This window comes from Halichoeres trimaculatus, unplaced genomic scaffold, assembly GCF_033239565.1.
Source record: "Halichoeres trimaculatus isolate MK-OKI-2021-1 unplaced genomic scaffold, fHalTri1.1 fHalTri1_scaffold_2, whole genome shotgun sequence".
In the NCBI taxonomy this organism is placed as follows: domain Eukaryota; kingdom Metazoa; phylum Chordata; class Actinopteri; order Labriformes; family Labridae; genus Halichoeres; species Halichoeres trimaculatus.
The window spans coordinates 21,997,778-22,024,203 of NW_027437180.1; the positions used below are offsets into that span (position 1 = coordinate 21,997,778).

At 37.9% G+C, this 26,426-nt stretch overlaps 3 protein-coding genes across 3 annotated transcripts; 2 read left to right on the forward strand and 1 right to left on the reverse strand.

Moving 5' to 3' along the window:
* Positions 1-348: 348 nt before the first annotated feature.
* rexo5 (RNA exonuclease 5) lies at positions 349-12,917 on the reverse strand. The gene is made up of 19 exons (XM_074682532.1): positions 12,796-12,917; positions 11,616-11,882; positions 11,347-11,473; positions 11,124-11,244; positions 9,028-9,135; positions 8,786-8,874; positions 8,106-8,221; positions 7,852-7,990; positions 5,877-5,971; positions 5,687-5,789; positions 5,515-5,603; positions 4,402-4,510; positions 4,040-4,156; positions 3,817-3,954; positions 3,563-3,655; positions 3,129-3,486; positions 2,861-3,042; positions 1,638-1,747; positions 349-1,565 (listed from the first exon to the last, which is right to left on the reverse strand). The coding sequence occupies exons 2-19, from the start codon at positions 11,861-11,863 to the stop codon at positions 1,511-1,513; spliced, it is 2,397 nt and encodes a 798-aa protein (XP_074538633.1). The 5' UTR covers positions 11,864-11,882; positions 12,796-12,917; the 3' UTR covers positions 349-1,510.
* A 301-nt stretch (positions 12,918-13,218) lies between these two features.
* Positions 13,219-17,801, forward strand: eri2 (ERI1 exoribonuclease family member 2). The gene is made up of 9 exons (XM_074694541.1): positions 13,219-13,388; positions 13,755-13,819; positions 13,928-14,008; positions 14,098-14,225; positions 14,320-14,482; positions 15,148-15,248; positions 15,529-15,610; positions 15,702-15,790; positions 16,028-17,801. Exons 1-9 carry the CDS (start codon positions 13,366-13,368, stop codon positions 17,414-17,416), a joined length of 2,121 nt encoding a protein of 706 aa, XP_074550642.1. The 5' UTR covers positions 13,219-13,365; the 3' UTR covers positions 17,417-17,801.
* Positions 17,802-19,127: 1,326 nt separating this feature from the next.
* Positions 19,128-21,660, forward strand: thumpd1 (THUMP domain containing 1). The gene is made up of 5 exons (XM_074693051.1): positions 19,128-19,680; positions 19,935-20,127; positions 20,223-20,308; positions 20,583-20,745; positions 20,841-21,660. Exons 1-5 carry the CDS (start codon positions 19,477-19,479, stop codon positions 21,179-21,181), a joined length of 987 nt encoding a protein of 328 aa, XP_074549152.1. The 5' UTR covers positions 19,128-19,476; the 3' UTR covers positions 21,182-21,660.
* Positions 21,661-26,426: the final 4,766 nt, after the last annotated feature.

Sequence of the window (26,426 nt, forward strand, 5' to 3'; positions counted from 1 at the left end):
CATTGGTGTTTGCCTCCATCTGTCTGTTAGGCACAACCACTGTTAAGACTGGTAAAACTATAATCTAAATGGTGCACAGGGCTTTTTTGGCTGAGGGTAGTTATCCTGGAGGAAATGTAGGGTCTAAATAATCATAACAAGTGAACTGTAATGAAAACAATATTTGTTTATAGTAGTTCCTGAGCAGTGGTATTAAAAGTCATAGAGACAAATTTTAGCATCACATGAATTTTATTTCACTGTAGCAAAATGCTCAGAGTACATTCATAAATTAGATACTGCTTAGGATCTAAAGAACTGATCTCCACATTTACAATGGTATTGCCATTGTATTTTGATGTGCAAAATATGATGTAAATATGTTAGGTTTTTTTTCTTTTTAATTCCAGTTGTGGACATCAACAAAATAATTTTACTTGTGCACATTGTTTGAGTATCTGTGCATGACAAGTTTTTGAAGGAAACTTGTGACATTTACTCCACTACATTCCTGTCATTACCTCCGCCAAGGAGGTTATGTTTTTGGGAGAGTGTCTGTCTTTGAACAACATAACTCAAAAAGTAATCCACAGATCTTGAGGAAATTTTCAAGAAATGTTCAAAATGGGATAAGGAAGAAGTGATTAAATTTTGGAGATGATTCCATTCCATGATTCCGTCATTTGGATCCAGGATTTTCTAAAGGATTCTTTATCACCACATGTGTATATAAGTCCACCATAAATGGTCGTATTGCTTTGCAAAAAAGTACAAGACAAGGTCACAATTATCTCTGATAGATGTAAAAGTACGATCCAGATCCTGGAAATATTTTGGATACTAAGATCCTGAATATGGAACATGTACTGGGTCATCATAAATTTCATCACTGTCAGGTAACAAATTATCGTACAAACCTGCAACTGACACCAAATTGTAGCAGACAGTCTGCTGAAAGGGAGTATAACATTCAAGTAGGACCAAAGTGTTGCTTGACAATCACAATATGCTTGGCTGAGGTCCGTGCTCTCTGGTTGCTTTTCCAGTTTCATATAGCTCTATGTGCGGGTTGTCAAAGTGTTATACTTTTAAAAGATTTAAAATAAACTTTCTTCAGTAAACATTCTGTAGCAGAATGCACATTTATACTTTGCAGATCAAGTAGTTTTGCAAGCCTTTACTTAAACTCAAATTATAACTTCTCTGAGCAACTTTAACTTCTATTGAGGTAATATTTGGCGACAGGTATCTACACTTTGACTTTAGTAAAAAAGCTGTGTACTTTGTCCATCACTGTTTGATTTAAAGTACTAGTAATTATAATGGTAAATGTAAGGTATTCAGCAAACAGCCATGCAGACAAACATCTCTGAATTTCTTTTGGCAAAATAAATGACGTTCTCAAAATCTGCAACATTTATTTTGTTACAAAAAGGTTTGCACTTGATTCAAGTGACACACAAGCTCAGGTATTATTGAAAGGTAGATGTTTGATGTATTTTTTCCACAGATGACCACATCACTGCTTTCCTCAAGGTGTTTCCTTCACCTCCATAAGGCACAAACCAGGAATATGTCCATGAGCACTGGAGAGAGAAGAAAATAGGTTCAGGAATGTGAAACTTTCAGAATGTCCCAGACTCTGTCACAGTCCTCACCTGGTGTACCCGGGCAACACGACCACTGACAAGGTGTCATCTGGGAGACACTTGAAAAGCTTCTTCAGGCGACGGTCCAATTTCTTCATCATGTGACCCACATCCTGGTCCTTCACAGGATGAATACAAGAGTTATAACTTTAAGTTAATTGTACTGAGAAGAGCAGAGAAATTAAAGCATATATACACTGATAACTCTAGACTGTGTGCATTTCAAGAACCAGTGCTTAACTTCATATATTTTCCTTGTTTAAATATACTGTTAGCAGGCTAAACTTCAAGGCTTTGGGATTTCATAAAGAGGCAAGATGTTTTATGTCATTGAAAAAATCCTTGAGATGAAAAACACAGATTTAGATTTTAAAAAAAAAACAACGGTTTTGTCTCCTTAAAGCACTGCCTAAGACAGGGTAAATAACCATGAAAACTCTGGCAACACAAGCAGCTCCACTTTCACTCACAACAGAAAATAACATGTCTGGATGGATATAACACAGAGAAGGGATTATTTTTCAGCATTGCAAACAGGAGGGGAGTCAGAGAAGGAAGATGCTTCATAATTGGACTGAATGCAAAAAGCCTTCATTTTGTCACAGCAAGATGTAAAAAAGTGAAAAGTTTCTAACTGTGCAGCAAAGAATAAAACACTAGGAGGTAGGGAGCAACTTTTTAAAATAACTTGAAACTTTTTTAAGATTGCACTAAAGTTCACTTCAGACCACTCAAACTACTTTACACTAAAAGTCTTCAACTCCAACATTATTACATTTATTCACACACACAGGCCTTTAGGAGTAATTTGGCCTGGGATATCTCGCCAAAGAACACTCTGACATGTGTGTGGGGGTCAGATCAACTTCAGAGCATGCCCTGCCCCAATACAAAAGTATTGTTTTTTTGTTTTTGGCAGTCCTGTGCTAGAAAAGATTGTCCAGTTATTCTTCACTTCAAAACCAAGTTTGCCTCACTATGTGTGTGAGTGTATAAGTTATCCGTAAACAAAGTTATCCTGACACAATGGTGGGAAAATACGTCCAGAACAGCATCTTATAGGTGTTTGATGTCACAGTGAAATCAAAATCTGATCACCCCATCTTTTACAGAAGGTGGACACCTTTATAAAAACCTGATGACGTTCCCTCTTGCTGTTGTCACATCCTCAATGATTACCAGGGAAACATAAAATGCAGCATATCAACATATCAACATGTAGCCAGTGTAACCTCTTCTTGAGCTGTCATCTTGTCTTCTGCTGCCCTCTTGTCCAGATCCACATTTGTTGTTGTCATGGCAGCCCACGACAATAGGTGGGGTGGGGTTAGAGATGGACAAACAAGGAAGTCTCTCTTCAGAAGCTCCTCAGAGGCACTGAGGGCTGCATGTTTTTCCTCTGAACTCTCAAACTCTGCAAGAAAGGAGAGAAACTTCATATGAACTGTAATAGTAACACAGTAAAACAACTGTTTAAAATTATATTATTCTTTTACTTACCGATATAAGCATGCCTCGCACATTTTCCAGGTTTGGCAGGCAGGCGAGCACTCTCCACTGTGCCAAAGATACTAAATGTCTCTCTGACTGTCTCTTCACACAGTTTGGAGTTTGTGGTTTTGGGCTGCAACTGTTTACCATTTATTTGTGTTGGTGGCAAAATGTTCATAATATGAGCAGGATTCACACCTGAACCTTCAGCATCTGACATGTGTCCATTGACCTTTACGGGGATGCACTTAGTTATACTGGGCTTTAATTTCACAGCATAGATGTGACTTGTGTTGAGATTGTCATCCATCAGAGCATCAAAAGTCAGATCCAAATCCAGCATCGACTCATTAACAGGCCTTTGGACCTAGAGAAAAAGGAACTCAGTTCAGTTGTGATGTGGAAGGACAAAAGAAGAAGAAGGGAAAGAAGAAGACAGTTACCTTGATGCTCTGTCCCTGCATGTTAAGTCCATTCAGAGTTTTTACAGCCAGCATAGCTCCCTCCAACAACTCAAATTCAACCTCTGCATGAACCTGGAAACCAACATCATCAAACGAAAAAAAACCTACTTTAAGACTGCTGTAGCAGAAGCTTCAGTTATCAGCACACCTTTAGAGAAATTCAGCTGTCTAGACATATAAAGAGCAGATTTTTAACTTAAGTATATAAGCACCACATTGCAAATACGATTTACCCTGAAAGCTGAGTTCAACATTTTGATTCTTCGTACAGGTCCGCAGCAACTAAACAGCCGCTTCACTTCCCCCTCAGAGACGCCTGCAGGAAACGGGCCGGCAAACACCACACACATCTCTCTGAGATTTGCACACACCTAAAGGATGAACACACACATTATACAGGATTCTGCACACACTCATATGTTTTAAATTCATAATGTAACAGAAAAAAAGTCTCACCCTCTGATGTTGGTGCTCCTGCGTAGGGAAAGATCTCTGCAGATAATCTGAGAGAGAGGAGAGCTGAAGCACTGAGAGGAAAGGACACTGCATTTTTCTCCTGAAAGAGTTCAGCACCTAACAGAAACAGGATGAAGAGAAGAGAAATTAAAGATAGGGGAAGGGAAGGATTGAGATTAGGGAAAAGGGCACAAATGCATTGTACTGTCACCTGTAATCTGAGTGACAACATAATCAAAGTGGATGTGATTCAAAATTCATAGCGAAAAGAGCATCATTTACTTTTTTTTTTACCTTAATCACATTGTGATGGACAAAAAATTGAAATAAAAATAAATTGTGATAAAATTCAAATGTCTTACTTCTTTGTCAGAGTTGTGCCACTGCTGGTTGGACAGATCCAGTGAGATGTCTGAGCGCTTTCCCATGTAAGCTACAGACCGACTGAGTGTCTGAAGTACATCTCCAAACCTGGCCAAGGAAAAAAAAACAGATAATCTGTCAAATACAGCTGCAGCAGAGCATGGAATTAGACAGCGTATGCATTGTTAAATCAGCAACTATATCCATCTTTATAAGATAAAAAGGCATGCAAAATAGTTGTCGAATTGAGTTTTGCCTTTTTTAAAGTTGCAAATCCTTAAGTCTGCAATACGCTATCTTTGTGCACATTTAAATACACAAATAGCAACATGGCTGCTTTCTGTCACTGCTGTTGAAGCTACAGCGTAGAGCTGCTGGTCAGGTGTCAGTGTGATGGGATGCAGAGCTGGGCACAGAAGCAAGAGATGTGGGATTAGTCATGCACTTTGATTGGATTTATTATTCTAAATTAGGCTCGCAGATCATGCTGTTCTTCATGTCTACATATATCAGTGTTCACAAAATGTTCCTGCTGAATCCAAAATAAATCCAAACAATATCCTCTAAACTGGCATCTCTCGATATAAGTGTAGCTGACAGCTTGCCCAAGCTTCTTTTCACGGCATCAAAATAGTGTTAAAGCATTTAGTATGTTGTCCTTCTCCCAACAGGTAAAATGTTCAGGTGCTGAAGGAGGAAGCACTGCTTATCAACACAACTTGTTCTTCAGGCCAAATTTATTATTTGCAATAATGGTAAAATAATAATAATAACTGTAGCTGAGGAGGCACTTTGAATTTTCCCTTTTTATAAGGCAAACAACAAACCTAAGTCATTCTACCGCTTGGCCTCAAGAAACAAAAAGATACAGTGGTTGCAAAAATAAAATGTAACCCTTTTTGTTCCTTCATCTGAAATTCTGCCACCATGACCAGGAGGTAGTTAAAATGAAATGATTTCTCCCTCAGACACTTCAAACTAACTGGCTTTTCAAATACTTGATGGGACTTATGTTGGTCAAAGTTGTATGCAACCTTAATTTTTCGTCAATCTGCCAATTCAGTTTGTTGCTGTTGTAAATCCAAGGTCTGAATTGAGCTCATGCCTTTTACCTGAGACTTGGTGTAGGTGCAGGAGCAGAGCCAGGTGACTCCTCCTCTATCCTGTATCCCCACAGCTCCTCCAAATGAAGTTCCACAACCTGACAACAAGAAAACACAGGCTTATATCAAGTCTGTGTGTTTGTCTATCTGTTAGTGTATGAGGAAGTGTGTGAGGAAGTACCTGGCGAGGTCCTGTATCAATAAAGTACTGAGCCAGCTCCAGTGCAGCTGCAGCATCTTCAAAGGGGTTATGACCCTTCTTCTCTTCAGTTTGTATTTGCCTCCTGGGACATAAGCCAAAAAGTTTATTTGTCACATAAGCTGAGAGAACACAAAGATGCAGCAGAGACAGAGACAGAGGCACAACTCACTTCAGAACGGTCTCAGCCAGGACCTTCAGCTTAAACTTACGCCCAAACTCCCCTCTGTAAAGAAGGGCGGTGTCGATGACATGCCGGTGAATCAGCTGCAGGGGAGACAGAATCAAAATGCAGGTCAGAAGCTAAAATTGAATTTCTCTCTTCACAATAATTCTAAATGGTAGCAGAAAGTGTGGCTAGCAATACACTCAACATAAGAAAGAACTGAGTACACAATCAGCATTTTGATTCCCTGACTCTGCATCAGGGCCTGTATTCACAAAGCTTCTCAGAGTCCTCTCAGAGAGCTCTTAACTAAGCCTAAAATTTCCTCGCAAGGAATTTTTAGCTAAGGAGTGATTCAGGAAGTTTCAGAGAGCAGCTCTGAGCAAGGAGGGGACAGAAACTTTTATCCTAGTGAGAGGTGCAGTTTACCAGGTTGCTAGGTATGACACAGTCTCCTAAAAGCTCTGATTGGTTGTTACAAAAAGGAAAAAAGATTAGGAAAAAAACACTCTGTGTTCCTAGTGATGAATGGACAGTAAAATCAATGGATCACATAACTTGGACTGTATTAAGAATGTATAACTGTGACATTAATTTTATATCATGATGACAAAACTCAGCTAAATTAAATTAAATCTTTTGAACATACCTCATTCACACGCTGATAATATTGATTGGCTTATTGTTCTGTTTACTGTCCATGCTGGTCATGATACCACTCAATGTGTTTGACTTTAATGGTGGACGCAGACTCAGCTGTCAGCACTTCCTGTGATTACTGGTGTCCTTTTAAGAAGCAGTTTAATTTGGCAGAACAACCAAAGATTGAATGAAAAAGATAAAAAAAAAGAACTACACAGTGTTTGCTGTTGGTACAGCATGTGTATTAAGAGGGAAACTTGGGCCTGGATCACAGCACAAGGGAAGAGACAAACTTGGGAGCAAATTGTCCACCAAATCAATGTGTCGCTTACTCTCCTTGCGTGCACATTGAGCATGAGTAGTGCTGGAATGTGCTTCAATCCCAAGTGAAAGTGGGGATGACAGCACAAAGAGAAGTTGTTCTCATACAGTGTTGTGGGCTACCACTCAAGGTATGACATTGGTTTCTTTGATATTAATAACTGTATGAATGTTATTGTGTTTCATTTGCTCATTACCTGCACTCTTTAGGGGATGGATCGCCAGCTTAACAGCTGTCACTGGTGGCAGAAACTGTTAAGCATGTTGGGAAAGTCCAACACCAGTATGAGCAGCCACTCTTAGGCTTCTTAAAAGTCCTTTTAACAGTTTGTCACCCTAAGGCTTAAGACGTTTTGTATATAACTTTTATCTTGCCAAGAAAAAATATTAGAATCTGAGATTTTTCAAAGAATGACATCACTAATAGCTAGTTTTTAGCTTAAGGATGCTTTGTGAATATGGGCCCACAAGATTTTAACTGCTAAAAACTCTGCGCTGTGAGGTTATCCCAAAAGGTACAGGGCCTGTTGTTTGAGAACACATTGAAATTGTTTCTTTTTGGGCTTTTACTGCTGAAGTTAGCTGAGGCTAAACCTCTATGTAACAAAGATATGATTAGTGGCTGCTCCACCAGAATGTATCAAGAAATGACAGAATTTCTTCAGCAAATTTACCTAGAGTAGTGGTTTTCCCTTTGCTTTTGATATGATCAGACAGTCATTTATTATGGAAGTTGAGTGTAAACAGTACTGCTCACAGAAATATAAGGCTTGGCTGGAAGTTGTTTTGTTTCGCGAACTACTGACTGCACCAGAATGTTGAGTACAGAACATTAAAAGGGTCTATGCAAGTTGTTTGGCATCCTCTGGTGAAAAATGCACTATGCATTCAATTCAGCACCACACAGAAAATAAGGCCTGCTGAACACGTATCTGTACCCATAAACACACTGACACAAAAAACCCTCAGGTTCAAGCAACAGAGAAACAAACATAGACAAAATATTTAAGCATCTCACTTTCAGAGCTGTGAGATCGTTGTTTAGTGAATGGCCCACCAGGACAGCATCACTCGGCAACAAGTTCCTGATTTTTATTTGGATGTCCTTCAGAGTGGTTTTGATTGGTCGCAGCATTGCTGGAGTTATACCAGAGAACCTATCAGAAAACACCAAGCAAGATAGGAAAACAACTGGTGATTATGAATACTTTGGCGGAAGTGTTGGTCATGTGTGCGTGTACAGTGTGTGTGTATATGTGTGTGTGTGTGTACTTGGTGAGGTAGTTCAGGATCCTGTTCTCAGGCTTCACAAGCTCATCCACTACACAGTTGCCATCAAAATCCACCAGCGCAACACGGGTCAGCTCGTATCCTTTAACGGTTAGACACTGAGGCAACACATCAACACATTAGTTAACACAGTGAAGTAATAAACCAAAAACAAAATACAAGCGTGAGAGAGTACTAGACAAATGCAGACTTTTCAAAGAAAGCCAAAAAAATAGATTACATAGAGGGTGTTTGATCTTTCATTTTGCAATGGGTTCAAGGATATAAAACAATGGAAACACTTTTTGTTTTATTTTTCATAACATCTATACAACTGACAATATCTAAATGAAGAACAAAGTCACAAAGGAGTCTGGGCCAGCAAGAAAATTTCACATACAGAAGCAACAACAGACTCAAGCAAGCAAATATCACATCAAATCATAAATTAGTAGTGTTTAAACAGCAAGAAAAAAACCCGCATTCTGCTGTTAAACACTAAAATTGAAAAAAAAGGCCCAAGTTGCTTTGCTTCCATTCCTCAAAATGGTATGATCTGTAAATTCTGATCTTTAAGCATGGATTCACTCTGCACCAAAATTTATAATAAAGCTTTCTGTTTAACTTTGTACTGTTGTGGTACAGAGAGAAATAAATGAAGTGTATTAATGAGCCAATCTCACCATTTCACAGTCAATTCCATACAAAGGGCTGTTGTCGGTCACACAGTCAACACTGTCTGTGCACACAAAGTCTTCAAAGCCAGGCATCCCTACATGATAGAAAATAGAGTTAAATTAAGGAGGTAAAAGGAGGGGAGACTATTTTACAGTCTTAAGTTACTAAATCTAGACCATAATTTCTTAATGCAGCACATTTACACTGAGAATTGAACTTTTTAAATGTTGTAAACAGAAGAACTCACCTTTGACTGGAAAGTGGCTCTTAATCATCTGTTCCTCTGAGAGAACATACGCCGTCAGCCCCCTCTTCTTAGTCCCAAACTTAGTGATTACTGGGTGACTCATCAGCGCTGCGGAAATGAAAAATAAAACAAACATACACATGAGTGCACACATAAACACATGCACAAAGAAAAAGAGTAAAAACATCTGGGGAAGCGATAACTACAAAGAGCAAGAGGATGTTTCAGAATAAAAAAATGTTGTGAGGTTGTTCCATAGATATACACTGTAAAAAATTACCAGGATTTCACAATATTTCACTGTATTTACTCACAGTAAATTGCTGTATTACAACTTTACAGGACATGACTGTAATAATTACAATATAAGACTGTAATTTTAAAATTTACAATAACAACAGTATTACTACAGTCAACTGCTGTGATATTTGCTGTTTCAATTATTACCAGGATTTTACAGCATTTTATTGCATTATTTCACCATGAAATGCTGTATTAAGACTATCCACTGCAAAAACACAGCAAATTCCATGAACTGAATTGTGGGACGTGCAGCAGATTTTCAACATTTTCAAGGTTGATGCCACCCAAGTAAGTTTAACATATTCTGTCAAGTTATTGTACCCTTGTTTTCCACCTTTACTTTATCTACATATTGTCATTTTGAACTAGTGTGAAGTTCACCATATTAATTCCTCTTTTCTCTGACGCTTTTTTATTTGCTTTTCTGACGCTTTTTTATTGCGGCCGAGGCGCAGCGACTGCTTGGTCTGAATGATCCATGCCAGCGCGCAAAAAGTGTGCTGGAAAGACCCGGTAGCGGAGACGGTCAGAGCCTCTGTTACCTCAGCAACCGGGAGAACAGACTGACCATCGGGGCGCGCATCAGAGGCCATGAAGCGCGTCACTGTGTGGGCCAGCTCCCAGCACAGATGTAAACTGTTCCTTTGTCAATAATAGGAGTACAAAATATTTTTTAGATCACGTTAGAAACAAAGACTGCATGTCAGCTTACACTGTGAAAAGGGAATCTCTAGTCAGTTGAGGTGATGTCATTTTTTTAATCAATCCAACTCAAAATTTTTAGATTGAGCTTTCCAATGTATTTTTGTGGATCATGTCAACTTGAAATTCTGCGTTAGTACAACTAATAAAAAGAAGTAGTTGGACCAACTTAAATAAATTGCTTCAATTGGTCACACCTAAATAAATTAAGTTCTTTAAAATGAAATTAACTAGTTCATTTAACACAACTTAATAGGTCAAATAAACCAAATATTTTAATTCTTCTCAAATCAACATTTTGCATCAATCCAACTTAAAGTTTTCAGTTGTTTCAACTCAATAATCTGCAAAACCCAAAAGGAAAACCATGGGTGAGGAGGTAACACTGTAGGTATGAGACCCTGATGCACATTAAGATACCACAGAGGGGCAGTGTGTCTGTGCTCCATGGCATGGACCAGCTAGCTGTCTATGGGCCACTGCGCTGGCTGGCTGTGTGTGCTCAACAGCATAGACTGCTTGTCTTGACTGCCTGGCTGTGCCCAGTGACATTGGCTGCCTGGCTGCCTGGCTGTGCTCCACAGCATAGGCTGCTTGTCTTGGCTGCCTGTGCTCCACAGCAGTGAGGGCTCCAAATACTCTTTCAGTAAAGGAAATTTGAGTATAACTGAAGACAAAACCAAGTTTGTCATTTCTGATCAAAATTTTAGCCCATCATCACATCTCATTTATTATTACTCTTAAAGGTACACAGTCCATGCTAACCGTGAATTAACAGTAAAGTGTTGTTGTTTTAATGTAAACTACTGTGAAAAAATTACAGTAAACTACTGTGAATTACTTACAGTAAATTGCTGTGAAAATATTAACAGCAACTTGCTGTGAAAGTAATGCAATTATTAACCAGTAACTTACTGTAATTTTACGGTGAAATTTTTTACAGTGTAGTTAACCCAGGTTGGAAAATACTCAAATTTTTGTGAAGCACAAATGAGGGAAGAGGTGAGTCTAACACTTGTTTCTAGCCTGATAATATGGAGATCAAATATACCCAGTTCAACACGCAGAACGTATTAATACCCAGCCCTCACCTTTATGCAAGCTACTGTTTTCATTGCATTTTTCAGGATTGGTTCCATCCTCTGATTCAGGGATTTTATGCCTGAAGATTTCTGATGCCAGGTTCTTGGCTGATGGAGTAAAGGTGACCCTCTGCTCAATGAAGAAAAAAAACAAAGGCTCGTGTTAAACCAACACAAACACAGTGAAAATACACATATAATACAATGTCTCCCACTTCCACATTTGACTCACAATGGTGTACTTTTCCCGCAGGTGTTTCAGATACAGATAGTGTTTGTAAAAGTAGCTCTGTGTCAGACCCTCAACAATCACCACATTTATAGCTTTAATCCTCTTCTGATGGAGGAGACGACACCAACTATAAGAGGCACAGGAGGAGAAGGTGTTACAATTTAAAACAGATTGTGTGGATTATTGTTAAAGCGCAGGGACAGTAGTGACTTCCATTACGCAGAGTTATTTGATGAGAGCTGATGAGATCTGCCTTGCGGAGTCATTACCTGGGCTTTTTAATGCCACCTCTTTTCCCCAGAGCAGCATAACGCAACAGCTCTGTCAGCTCGTTCACTGTAATTGGTTGCTGAAGTTGGTTAGGCAGCACAGAGATCCTCTGAGGTTGAGAGGAATTTCGACACTCCAGCAACTCCTCACCAACCAGCCCAGTTTTTAATCTTTTGGTCTTCTTCTGTGGGATAGGGTTGATGTTTTTTCTTTTGCATGTTGCTGCTGCTTCTAATGGAGGCTCCATCTTCAGGCTGATGGTGATACTACAAGAACATAAAAACAGCATTTAAAATGAAAACTGACAGTCAAATGTGGTTAAACCTCAAAAGGAAGGGCCTGTGTGAAGCCAGATAAGACTGTTTATCGAAGCACAAGCTTTAGGTAACTTTTGGTAAAAAAAAAAAAAAAGTTGAGATAGTATCCTTTTGGATGTTGCTGACTTATTCTTTGGCCATTTGTTCCTTGTTCTCACACAAATTTTCTAACATTTTAGTGGGATGGTAGCTTTCCACAGAGCCAAAACAAACTAAAAATAGAAATTGAAAGAGTGCTGATGGCTGTTGTCATCATGCTTTTTGAAAATAAATCTTTGTTGTGACAAAATATATCCGTACAATCGTCACCCGTGTCATGAATTAACTATAAAACTGTCCAAAAATATCAATGGTAAAAATTAACAGTAAGTAGTCACACTGGATCGCAGTTATATCACTAGTGTTGTGGGTGGTATTGTGTTTTCTAATGAATCATGAGTTAATCTGCAATTCCGCAAAATTCAACCATCTCACCAAACATGACTGTTACAGGGGATAAAATGAAAGCAGTATTGCAGTTTTAAATATTGGTGTAAAGTTAAGTAGGGTTTCTCAACATAACGCTTCGGCTAAACTCGGCTCGCTAAAATGCTACAATCTCCAGAGTACTTCACAAAGAGCAAACCATGACGATCATGTTGAGAAAGGGAGTAAACATATAAAGAAAGCATGGTCTGCAGGCCATCGGGGATCGACGAAACAAACGTAGTCGATTCTCTATTCCAGGTAACAGTAGCAAATCATAAACTGTATACTGTTAGAACAAAATCCAGAAAACTGGCCGGATTCAGCTTAAAAAAATAATAATTGACAGTGATTTCAATGTACGCAAAGTTATCCATGTTAGAAAACCAATAAATACCTGCTGTCAGTTGTTCTGTTGGTCACGAAGTCATGTTTTTCTTGATATAATACGACTTACAAACACATGGCGATCACACCAGCACATATACAGGTGTGAGATACAAAGACGATAATACTACTTCCTAGCCATAACTTTCAGAATAAGTCCATTTCAAGCCTTGATATTGATTTTTGTTAAAGTTATGTTCCTGGAATTTCAAAAACAATGCAAATATAACTTAATGGAGATCATACTTTTTTCTATATGTGTATAAATATTTTCATCTTTTTTCCTAAAATGGTCTATTTAGCGTGTTCAAATATTACATACTTTTATTTTGAAGGCAGCTAGAGTACGACAGGCTATCTTTTTTGTTTAGTTTCTGTTAACTTGACTCGAGTTTTCTGTGATCGACACTTTGTCTCGGCAGTTGACTACACTGGCTTACAGCCTAAAGTAGTCGCACCCAGACAGGACGATGAATTAGAATTCAAAAGACAGCGCGAGTTTCGCTCCGTTTTGATGTCGTAAAACAGGTTTATATTTTATATAACTTGAAACATCGGGATTAAGTAACTTTTTACCGTTATGTCTACAAAGAAGCTTGCCAAGTAAGTAACTGCTTTGCATTACATTAAACTCGAACAGTGGAGAAGACATAAATGCTTTGTTGTTGCTAAAATGCTTTGTTGTTTTTGTACGTGTGGTCATTTCAAACATTTACAACGTTTGCATCCATATTGTTTTGCACTACACTGCTGTGAGTTGGAAAAAAAACTGCATTTAGTCTTTGTTGTGAATGCAGATACCATTTGAGTGACTTATCAGTATTGTAAAAAGAAAAAAAAAAAAAGGAATTGTTTCTGGCTGAAATATGAACTCGCTTTGGAAAAACATACAAGTGAGAGAATGCTTGCTAAGGTTTAAGTATCACTTACTGGCTAAGACATTATGATTTTATTTTTTTGTACCCACAGAGAACTTGGAATTCTGAGGCAGCGGAGTCAGTCTTCCAATGGGTCAAAGAAATCCCTGGTATCGAGTGAGTAATCCTTGATTGGCAATGTGAAGACACTCCATTTTTTCATTTCACATCCAATGTTCCGAACCGTCGGCCTCGTGACACTAAAGTACTCTTTTTCTGTCTTAGATCAAACTTTTTCATACCTGATTGTGATCGACTTTGAATCAACTTGTTGGAGAGAGAAAAACAACTACAGCCAGGAAATTAGTAAGTGACCATAAAATGTCTGGATTGTTCAGCAGTTTTTTTTACAGTTACTAGACCCAGTTATTTGTTCTGATTTTCCATCTGTACAGTTGAGTTTCCTGCTGTTCTGCTGAGGACGTCCACAGGAGAGATTGAGTCTGAGTTTCATTGTTATGTTCAGCCCCAAGAACACCCAATTCTATCAGAGTTCTGCACTGAGCTGACTGGTATAACACAGGTATTTCTACAAAAGAAACACACTCTTATAAATCATACTGGGCTGCTTGATTCCTCCTTATTTTGTAACACATCTGACAACTTAATTTCTACAGGTGCAAGTTGAGGCAGGGATCCCCCTTCAGATCTGCCTCTCTAGGTTCAGCCGCTGGTTGCAAAATCTTCAGCAGGAGATGGGTTTGATCTTTCCAAAGGGACAACACAAATCTTCTGCACCTTCAGCTTCTCAGAAACTGTGCACCTTTGTCACATGGTCAGGTAAAAAATAACCCTCTTGGTCTAACCAATACCAGTTCAAGTACTCCCTCTTGAGTACTCACCAATACAGAGTACCAATACCATTAGTATTTTTGATGCATAAAATTTCAATTACCAGAGACAGATCATTTTAAATAAAACAGCATAGTCACTCAGCCATAAAGTCCCCCCCCCCAAAAAAAAAAACAACTCTGTGAGTTTACCATTTGTTTTTAATTAATTAACAAAAGTGAAAAATAAAACTAACAACTGTCAGAGTTTTTTTTTTTTTTTTTTAAATAAGCTGAAGTGCAAAATAAAACAGTTTGAACTCTCCCTAGTTGTACGTGTTTCCTAAACAGGACCTGAAGCACATTTTCTTTGGAGTCAAACTGCAGCAATGTAGCGCCAACCACTGGCAAGGAGAACTTACTCAGCATAAGATTTTTTTTTTTGTCTGAGTACCGGCTGCTGGTATCGGCAGCATTCACGAGTGCCCACACCTTGAAATAAGGCTGGTATCGGCCCGATACCAATACCTGTACTCAACCATCCCTACTCTTGACAGTGGAGAGCCTCAGCACTGTGGCAAAACAGCATTACCTCTTAGACTTTTTAAATATGAAAAACAGAAAGTGAGCTGAAAACATGTGTTTTTTTTGTGCTTTGGTCTGCATGTGTCACAGATTGGGACCTTGGAGTTTGTTTGCAGTATGAGTGTAAACGCAAACAGCTTTATAAACCTGATGTACTGAACAGCTGGATAGACCTGAGAAGCACCTACAGGGTAAGCAGAGGCACACTCACAGTCACTTTGTAACACTCCTATTCTCTGTGGTGTTTGTTGGTTCATCTCACAAGCATATAGCGGTAGTTGCATAATAATTTTATAATGGTGTGTTAAAAAGTTGATCCTTTCCTTTATTTCGAAATTCAAAGAGCTCATAATATCTTTCATGGAGCTAATCTAAAAATTTAAAGCTATTTGTTTCGATTTAAAAGAGACTCAGACAAGAGTGCATCATTTTCTTTTTATAGTCTCTAACCCTGTAATGTGTGTATTTTAGTTGTTTTATGACAGGAAACCTAAAGGACTTAATGGGGCACTACAGGATCTTGGAATACAGTTTTCAGGAAGAGAACATTCAGGCATGAAAAAAAGCCTTTCTTGAAAATTCCCTCCAGTTTAAAAAAATGACCTGATCTAATCCTGTGTCTATCGTTTTACAATTTACTTCAGGTCTAGATGATGCCAGAAATACAGCTCAGTTGGCAGCAAGGATGATGAGGGATGGTTGCGTGATGAAGATCACGAGGAGCCTGATGAAGGTGAGTGGCCGTCCAGCGCTGACCTCAAACTCCTAAATCCTTGGCCTCCCTTCTGTCTGCACAGTGCACAAGGATGATGACAACGAAGGAACCTTCAGACCAAAGATTTTTTAATTAAACTGGAATTTAAACATTTGTTATAAATAAAGAGCTATGCAATTGGAGTTCAGCAAATTAGAGATGAAAAGATGGATTAATTTCTATGAGTTGCTGATTGAATCTCTCATTGTTTTGTAGACCCCACTGATTTCCAAACCTGTATTTGGAGACACAACTGCAGACAACAAAAAAGAAAAAGGCAACACCAGTAGAGAGGAAAACACAGTTGGCATGAACAGACCCTCATCTTGCAGAATTTCTCAGAAATTCTGTGACAGAAAGTCAGTAGTACAAAAAATGAACAAGGATTTAGACACAAAGGAGAACTCAAGCTCAGTTTGTCAAAGCCTGATCTCACCAAAGACACTGCTGAATGGAACAGCTACCTCACTGTGGGGACACAGCAGGAGGTCTGTTCCAGCAGAATCTGTCACCAATATTTCCTCATCTGTTTTGATAAATTCGCCACATAGTGACAACAGCAGCAGTACCTTTGTTCTGTGCTCGACAACTGTGGACGGCCTCTCTGATCTGCCACAGATAAACCAGGAAGGTGGTGGAGAAGAAGGGGAAGAACTGTTTGTGGAAACGGAGGACAGATGTGGGTCATATGATGATGTTCTCTTGGATGGTGATACCGAATGTATCAGTGAAAAAGACGTAGAGTTTGATGTTGAGTATGCATCAGGTTTTGACAGAAGATGCCATGTGAGGCAACAGTCTGAAAATACAAACTCAGCAGGCTATTATCTCAGAATGAAAGAGGGTACAAGAGAAACAGGGAGCTTTAGCAATAACCTGAAAACTCAAAAAAAGGCTGGTGAATCATCAACAACTTCTATTTGTGCGAATAACATGCGATTCCCCATGGATGGCTCCATTAGCCTCAAAGAAATTGAGCAGCACTCAACAGTCTCTAAGCCCAATTTTAGTTTTCTTGCACCAAAACCTCTGAACTCCAAGTCTAACCATCACAAAGCAGGACTGAAACCCAAACCCTTCATCCCAGAGAAGACCTCCACCTCTTTTGCTTCATTTGCAAAACCCAAACCAGTCTTCACCCAGCTCACAACACCCAAACAGACTCTGAAATCTTCTTTTACTATCTACACTGACCCTGAAAAACCCTCCTCTTCCTCCATGTGTGGCTCTTTCTTCACCCCAAAGAGTACCCTTTCTTCGCTGTCAACCAACACACTTTCCTCACGTGTCAATCAGTCTTCTAATCAAACGATATCTAAAGGTGGACACAAAATCACATCACCTCTGTGCGCATGTGGGCGTCGTGCAAAACGCCAAGTCGTGTCCAATGGTGGTCCAAACCATGGGAAAGGGTTTTACTGCTGTCCAGTCCGCCGGTCAGGCAGCGGAGGGCGCATACAGAAGGGGTGTGAGTACTTTAAGTGGGAGTCAGCGCTGATGAAGAGCAGCCCAGGTTCATCTCCAGCCATCAGGTCCTCTGTCTCATTCTGTCAGATGAACTCAACGCTGACACACCAGAAGCCACTAATAAGAAAGAGCTACTGATGTTTGAGGGTAAAAATCTGAGGGTGCGTTCCACATATTTTACAGGCTATTTGCAGGGACTAGAGCCGTGTGAAATACTACCCAAACTTTCTCTACATAATTGTAAATCCTGTTTGACTTGTTTATTTATTGTTAATTAAAACCGAAGAAGACAGCATTTTCAACTATGAGATGAATATAAGGGTGGGATCACAAGTGCTGTTGTATTCACAGAGTGACTGTTCACTTTAGTATGTTGATTCTGGTTTTGATTACTGTAAAGCCTTTTATCAACTCAAAGTGACTTTCATGTCATGATAACAAACTTTTTTTTATCATGAGACTTTCCCACATCATACAATAAATTGCTTTATAAAAGATTTTACAGTTATATTTTGTGTTACAGAGATGCTCTTAAAATTATATTTTAATAACACTGATATAAGTGAAAAAAGATCAGTGGTGATGATAAAGTCACCAGTTATATAGTAGTAAGTTTCAAAATTCAATCACTGTAAATTGTTGTATTTGATATTATTATTATTATTATTATTATTATTATTATTATTATTATTATTATTATTATTTCATTGTGTGTTTAAGGTTTGTATTATTATCTAGAGACTTTTTTTATGTCAGGCTTTTTCATATTTTGTATTTTGATGACTGTACTGTTGTATTTTGGATATGCGAAGGGTTATCTGATTTATAAAATGTTGCATTGTTCTTGGTCTAGTGTAATGCTTGTTGTATGTTATTGTTACTATTATGTTTAATTTTATTTATTTATTTATTTATTTGTGTGTGTGTGTGTGTGTGTGTGTGTGTGTGTGTGTGTGTGTGTGTGTCCATTTTGGAGTTTTTAGGATGTAATCTGTATGAATTGTTATTACAGATTTGCATGAAAGGACCCCAGGAAGAGTAGTTGCTACTCCCAGATACAGAAATAAAAGCGTGACAGGTAGAGTCAACATGAATAACCAGAGATATATATTAAGAGGCCATGTGTGTATATGTTTGTGTGTAAATAAACAGCTTTGGATGTGTACTTCAAATATTCAAGGAAATATTTGTTTTATTACCATTATATATATATATATATATATATATATATATATATATATATATATATATATATATATATATATATATATATATATATATATATATATATATATATATGAAATGTTGTTGTGTTGCAGCTAATTACAAAATTTAATTTGATGCAAAGTGTTCGTCGACATTTTAGCAGCAAGCGCGTTTAAAAGGTACCAGAACAGAACAGAAATTACTTTATTTATCCCCGGGGGGAAATTCAAGAGTCACCGCAGCATTCAAGAAAACAAAAGTAAGAAAGAGTATAGAAAGTGCAAAAAGGTCCACAAGAAAATAGATGACGACAGCCCGTCCACCACTCTCCCGCCCAGCCAGTCTCCACCTCCAGAGGGTCCAGGACTGAGCCTCCCCAGCAGTCTGTTCAGTCTCTGTCTCCTGGATCCTGTCTGCTCACAGCAGGCGAAGCTCCTCCAATGTGGCAAAAAAATAAAAATAAATAAAAGTAAATAAAAAGTAAAAAGTATTTTATTCAAATTTGTGCATTAAAGAATAATAAGAATTTGCTTGCTTGAAGTTGCCCTCTTCCTTTGGACGAGGAGCCTAATCCGTGTGTAATGTCCGTGTGTCTGTATGAGAAAGAGGGGGACGGGGGACTGCAGAAAGCACCCGGAGAAAACTGCGCAACGTTTCGCGAAAACACCGGATACTTTTGTCCCTCTTCCGGCACCGTACAGGTCAACTAAAAACGTGCTATGTTGTGTCTGGATCTGAATCAATGAGATCTCTTCCGTTAAAACAGTCCCAGTTTCTACTTAAACATATGCCAAAGGGAACAGGCTGGTATGTTACATAAACTCTAAAGTTTGACTGTATCTTTGATGGATCCGTAAAATGTTCGAGCGCGCGTCAATCTCAGTTATTTAGCAAACGGCTAATAGAGCCAAATAATCAAAACAAGGCAGCAGTCCGCTGCACTCGAGAGCTTAAATCAAGTATTTGTTTCCGCCGAAAACTATTCTTCTAACATGTCGACTCCTACAAACGAGTCAAGGAAGCGGAGTAAGAAGAGGTACGGGGGAGGCCAAGCAAACAAGCGGTTTAAGAGCTCTTCTTTGGAGGTGGGCATGGAGGGAATCCTCATCACATGCAACATGAACGAGAGAAAGTGCACCGCGGAGGCCTTTAATCTGCTCAATGAATATGCAGATCAGCTATATGGGCCCGAGAAGGTGAGTCTAAAAGTCACTTAAAATCCAATACATTTAATATTAGAATGCCTATCATTTGTTTTTCAGGAAGCTCTAAGTATTGTGTATAATATGCCAGCTAAAACAACCCAGGAACTATATGCCAAAGAACTGTTTGAATGCTCATATATAATTGCACACCTGAATCAAATCATGCATGCTCAGTTCTATATTGTTTAGCCTACATAGTATTTCGATATTACTTTGTGTCTTAAGTGTCATTCTTGTTATACAAGTTCCAAGATAGTAATGGGAGCAGCAGCAAAGAAGAAGATGAAGACGATGATGATGAGGAGGAGGAAGATGTTGCTGAAGCCCTGAAGAAGGAAGTGTCCCAGCTGCAGGCGTCTGTTACCAAACAGAAGAGGCGCTTCCAGGCTTTTGATAGTGGAGCAAATAATGTAATATTCATCAGAACATTAAACCTTGGTAAGACACTTTGTTGAATGAAAAGTTGAAATGATTAATTTGGGAATATTGTTGGTTTTTGGCAGCAATATTTTTTTATTTTTATTTTTTCTAAGAATCTGACAAGTTAGTTCATCACATCCTCTCTGATCTCTACACCACCAAGAAGAAAAAATCTCGGGTGATCCTTCGCATGCTACCTGTGAGTAGCAGGAAAACATCTTGTTTCTTACCATCATTGTGTATGTAGATATAGTATAAAAAGTTGCTTATTGCTTTTCTAGTGACTTCTGCATTTGATTTCTTAAAAATGTATGTGTTGAAATCACAACTGCTAGGCCAAGTTTTTCCCTGGAACCATGTGCTCACAAGAATATAACAGTGTTATTATGTCTCTTGAGTATATGTAATGGCTAGAATAATCTAAGCTCTGTGCTAATATCAACAATCTCTAATCTTGCTCTTGCCTTATCCAGGTAACAGGAACATGCAAGGCTTTCCAGGATGACATGGTGAAGTACCTGACCACTTACCTTGAACATTGGTTCAAAACCCCAAACTGTGCTACCTACCAGATTGTCTTTAAGGCCCGCAACAGCAGCCACAACAAGAGGGATGAGATCATCAAATCTATTGCAGGTGGTGTTAGACTGTTTTTGTTGAATTTTGCTGATGTGATCAGAACATAAAATGTAATTTGAACTAAACTCACTCTTCCTTTATGATTTTTGCAGGTTTAGTGGGTAAGATGAACCCAAAGAACAAGGTTGATTTGACAAACCCAGAACTGACAATCATTGTGGAGGTCATCAGAGCTGTGTGCTGCATCAGTGTGGTAAAGGACTACACACTGTTTAGAAAGTACAATGTTCAGGAGGTAGTAAAAGAAGACGCACCAAATCCTAATGTGGCTACAGCAAAAACTGAAAAAAATGCACCTGAGGAGAAAGAGAAACTAGATACAGAGGAGATAAAGGAGGAAGAGAAGAAGGGGGAAGAGGAAAAAGGAACAGATGACAGAAATATGCCACAGGAAAACAAGGAGGCTGATGAGGGTGAAGGTGATGGGAAGTAGTGGCTCTAATTCAGAGGGGTTCTTTTAGATAAAAAAAATTCTTTCTTGCTTGCTTATTAAAACATCTCATGTTATTCTTATTGTAGAACTATGTTTTTGTAAAGGAAGGTGGGGATTAATTTTTTTCCAGGGTTAATTTACTTGGTGTATAACAGGCAAAAGTTCATAGCAACTGTAGTCCTTGTGTGATTTAACAAGATTTACATATTCATTTGGCTTCCTGTACTGCATTGGATTCAATTTAACTTTACTAATTTTGTATATTTTAACAAGCAGTGATTTTCAATTACATCATGTTGTCTCTCTGCAGTGATATTCAAACAACTCACGGGTCAGCTAATTTTCCTTGTGCTGGATTTGATTTGTAATTTTATTATTTTTATTATGTACTCCAATGAAGATTGGCTTTTGGTAAGGATAGTTTGTGAGTGAGTATGTCTCATTTTGTGTAACTTGTTTCCTGAAGCAGATCCTTAATTAAAGCTTCCTGTGTGGTTTTTATCACTTTGTACACTACTTAATTTGGCACAATATTAGGGAAAGGTGGAAAGATAATAGACGGTTGAAAAATATCAGTGCAAAGCATCAACAGAGTGAAATAAGTACCAAATTTTGCTTCCTCGCAGCTGAAATATGCTGGTTATTCCTACAAAATTACTGCATCATACAAAAGTGTATGACAAACTGACCATATCCTATTTAAATTTCCATATTTAATGATCAGGTAGTTCTCTTTCAAACCACAAGATGGAGCTAGTCCCTCGTAATGTCTACACTTTGGCATCTTGATGAGTAGCTTACTGGATTCACAAGTTAAATATAGGGGAAATCAGAAACCTGAACAGAAGGAATCACACCTGTAACAAGTTACGGTGAGTTGGTGAAATTTTGTGGGTCGAAATTTCCCCCCAAATACTCTGTATATTTGGCATGGGTCAGTTTTTCCATGTATTATGTTAAGCTGTTCAAAGAGTCCCACACGAGCACGTTCGTAAACTATCGACTTGTCTAGTATCGATAGCTTACAGCAGGCTAACACCATAGACTGTGTAATAACTTAAAAAATAACGGACATAAATTCAGCGTTTGGAAAGTCCTCCATCAAAATGTCACCGATTGTACGCTGAGAAAAAAAGCATAAGCTAAGTCATGTTTGAACAACAGTTTATTTATGGTAACAAGCAGGTCTAGTATGTTGACGAGATGACACTTTTAATGCGATCCATGATTATTGAGGTCTGTTTTTCTTATTCCTAAACTGTAAGCGTTAATTGACTTTGGATGTGAGCATAATGCCATTTTTTTGTTGTTTGTTTTACCAAAAGTCATTCAAGTAATCCCGAAAGTCCCATAACTGAGAATAAATCATTGAGCACTTGTCAATGTTTCACACAAACGGTTAACATTTAATATCCAAATATACATATAATCCAAAAAATAATATACAAAAGGTCATTAACTCCGGGGCTGCAACTCAGTGCTCATTACAGTGATTTTTTTTTTTTCACAATAAACTCAATTCAACAACTAGTCTATAAAATCTAAACTAAGTTTTTAATACTTAATTCATCACCAAAAGTTAGCAAACACCTTTTGCACGGATCAAAAATTTGGATTCTGCCTAATGCTAGTATTGGAAGTGAAATACACATAAACAGCTGTAATATGTATCTAACATAACCTTTCATAGCAATTCATGAAGTACATGTTTATTCGTAAACTTAACAGATTCACTGCGCAAAAACAACAACACCAATGTTTTTTGTATTAGTTATTGTGCTGGTATGGGTTTGTTTTGATGTTTTCTATCCATTTTTATATTCTCTTTGCATGCTTTTGGGGCATGTCATGACAATAATAATAATAATAATAATAATAATAATAATAATAATAATAATATTACACTTTATTTGAAGACACCCAAGAACGCTGCACAAAACATAGTTAAAATATTTCAGCAAAAAAAATAAGAAAAACCCATATATATATATATATATATATATATATATATATATATATATATATATATATATATATATATATATATATATATATATATATATCAAAGTAAAGAAAGAGAAGATAATTAATTGATTTAAAAGATGAAATGGATGGATGGCAGTCAGAGTGAGTAGGCCAGTCGGAATAGATGACTTCATTTGTTCTCATGTTGTTTTGTAGTGTTATCAGAGTACAATCCTGGGTCCCTCTGTGTTTACTGAGTGTATCTGAAAGGACATGAACAGATTTATCATTTGTATTTTGTAGATATACCAGGAATACTTTACCCCATGAAAAGATTTTAGGGTATACAAAAAACACAACAACATCTATACTTAACACGTGACGTGATTCTCTGCAGCAAAAATGGTGCAGTATGAACAGGTTTGTGCTGGTGTTCAGTAAGGACATTAATCATACTTTTTGCTCGCACAGTTCTCTTTCTCTGTCACGTACACGTTAGCGAAATTTGGATTTTCATTCTGCTCATTACACTTGTGCTGAACTCTCGTTGTGACCCATCCATCGTTATCTCCTCCATGTTGGGCTTGAAACTCACAAATTGCGTATGTACTGGCTCTCAGGTGCTCCAATCAGTGTGACCTGCTGACAGGCTTATAGCTGCAACACAAGGGGGAAGGATTGGATGTTCTCAGCTTGCCAGTGTGTTATTAGTGCAATACCAATTAAACTGTGCAACTAGCCTACATAATGCTCACACGCAGTGATGCCTCACATTGATATCACAGTTGCATCTTAATAATATAATGCTGTCAGGTGAAATACTTGAGTCCTCATTTCGATCATTACGAGAAAATTATTTCAGCAAACGCATTTTTTATGGGTTTGTAATTTTGATGATTGTTTTTAGTCGAAAAACTGCAATGCTAATATCTTTGTGTTGTCAACCATAGGAAATAGCCTCAGATTTTTTAATTGCCCCCAAGTTTATGCCTAATTAAACCTCAGTGGGAACTTGAGCCCAAAGCTTTCCAGCAAAATAGTAATGCAGACATGTACGCATTGTTCTGCCACACAGGATTGTACGTTTATTCAGGTTTAAATGTCACAGGCCTGTGAAACAATTGCATCCAAAGGCGCATGTGCACATTGTCCCTGGGGTCAGGATTAGCATCCACTGGTGTGGCTCCATATCTGACCTTTATGAGTGGCTAAGTAGTGCTCTCAGGGGTCTCGTTTGTCTCACTTTACCTAACAATGGCTTCAACCCCCTCACCGCAGCAGCGACCTATCTGACAGAGCAGGATGAACATGTGAATGTTGAGCTTTACAGATTCTAAAGTACCCAGGTTTTTTGTTCTTGTCGTTTTCAATTTAAACTTTTCATAAAGCTTCTACTGTGGACCTATGATGCTGTTTTATGTGAAGACAGTGGTTTGGGTTTGTCTTGCTTAACAATGCAAGTAAGTTTGCAATTGAACAATCCAGATCCTTCCCAAATGTTCAACATGTCATGGTTACTTATTCATCCCCATGCCATCACAGATATTTTCTTTTAAACTATGCAGTGATAAAAAAAACAGCTAGGTGGTCCCTCTTAAAGGCAGAAATCAGGGTATTCAGGAATCACAAATACAATGCGAAATGAATAGTTTTTCACTTCACTTCAGTCCATCTTAAATGTGCACAGGTACGCTGAACTCACCTACATTTCAAGATCATGTTTGTTCATGGCTTCTTTTCTGATTGTTACTTTTAACTAACAAACCATAGTCCTTAGTGGTGTTCATCCTGAAGGGATTTTTAGCCCATGCCAAGATCTCTACTACAGAGCCTTTCTGTTTGTACTGCAGTGCTGACTGAAGCACAAAGATCACCGCCACAAACTACTGATTTTCAGTAGGGTTGCAATGGGGTGGAAAATTTCCAGTTAATTTCAAGAAAGTTTCCTGGAAATTTGTCTAGGATTATTGAGCAAAAAATCAGGGTTTTGTTGCTGTCAACTTAAATTAATTTATCTAGAGTTGTCTTTTTTCTTGTTATCAACTTGAATGAGGTTTTCAGAGATGATCTTGTCTGAAACAACATGACTGAATGCAAATTCAACTGTGTACCATAAATCACACAAGCAAACAGTTCCAAGCACATTTGATAATCATCAGTCACTACTTCAGTAGCCTACAACATTTCAACTGAGATCTCTTTTCTGGATTTGTAGTCTAGAAGTCCTGTCAAAGTAACTTTTGATTTTAGCTTTGATGCAGATATATTGATGTTATATTTTAACTTAAGTAATGGAGGCATTTAAGTTAAACTAGCAAATGCTCATCATAATGTGTATAATTTCCAGAGGCTTGCTATTAAAAAGATTTGTTCCTATTTTCACGACAGGAAAAATTCCTGAAAAATCATTTAAAATGTCACTTAAAATATTGCAAATGTTTACATGCATGTCTAGCTTATAAAAACAAAAATGTTTAATATTTACAGATGTTTATGACCAGGTAAAAGCAGTTATTATTTACTCCTAACTGTTCCCTGAAAATATCTCATTAATTCCTGTTACTTTAAAAAATCCCCATGGAAATTTTCCAACTTTAAAAATTTCCATAATTTTGTTATTCTAGTTTTCAGCATTCTCTCACTTTGTACAGACAATTCTCCAGATTCTTCAAACTGTGTAATGATATTGTACTGCAGTCAAGAAATCCCAATTCGATTGCAGTTTTTCACCTGGAGCATTAACCTTGAGATTGTTGAACGTTTTGCTCATGTTGTCTCTCACAGAGTCAGAATGAACCTCCCATTGTCCCCAGGGAGTCTCTGCCTCTCTGGAGTGCTCAAAACCAACACATACTTATTTTTCTAGCCAGCTGCAATTTCACCAGAAGAATAATCAGAAGCTGTTTCTGTGGATCATCTTTCCAAGAAATTACACAGTTTATTCAGAGGGTATTGCAGGGGTACAAATAATACAGTATACTAGTTGTACATTTGAGAAGATTTGCTGAATCATTTCTATGATCATCAAAATAAAATATGCGTCTGAATGTTGCTTTTGTGGGTATGAATGGTGTATAATTGGCAGTAAGAAGTGTAAAGTAGCTGCCATTGTTGAGGGTAAAGCAAATCTGTTGATCCCTGGTAACAAAATGTCATTAACTTTTGCTTTATGCGCAATAATTAGACAAGTCAGGCAGTTAGGTACTGAAAGCTCAGCATTTACAATTTTCAGATTCTTATGGCCTTGTGGTTAAAAATTGTCAGATACAGTAAAAGTTTA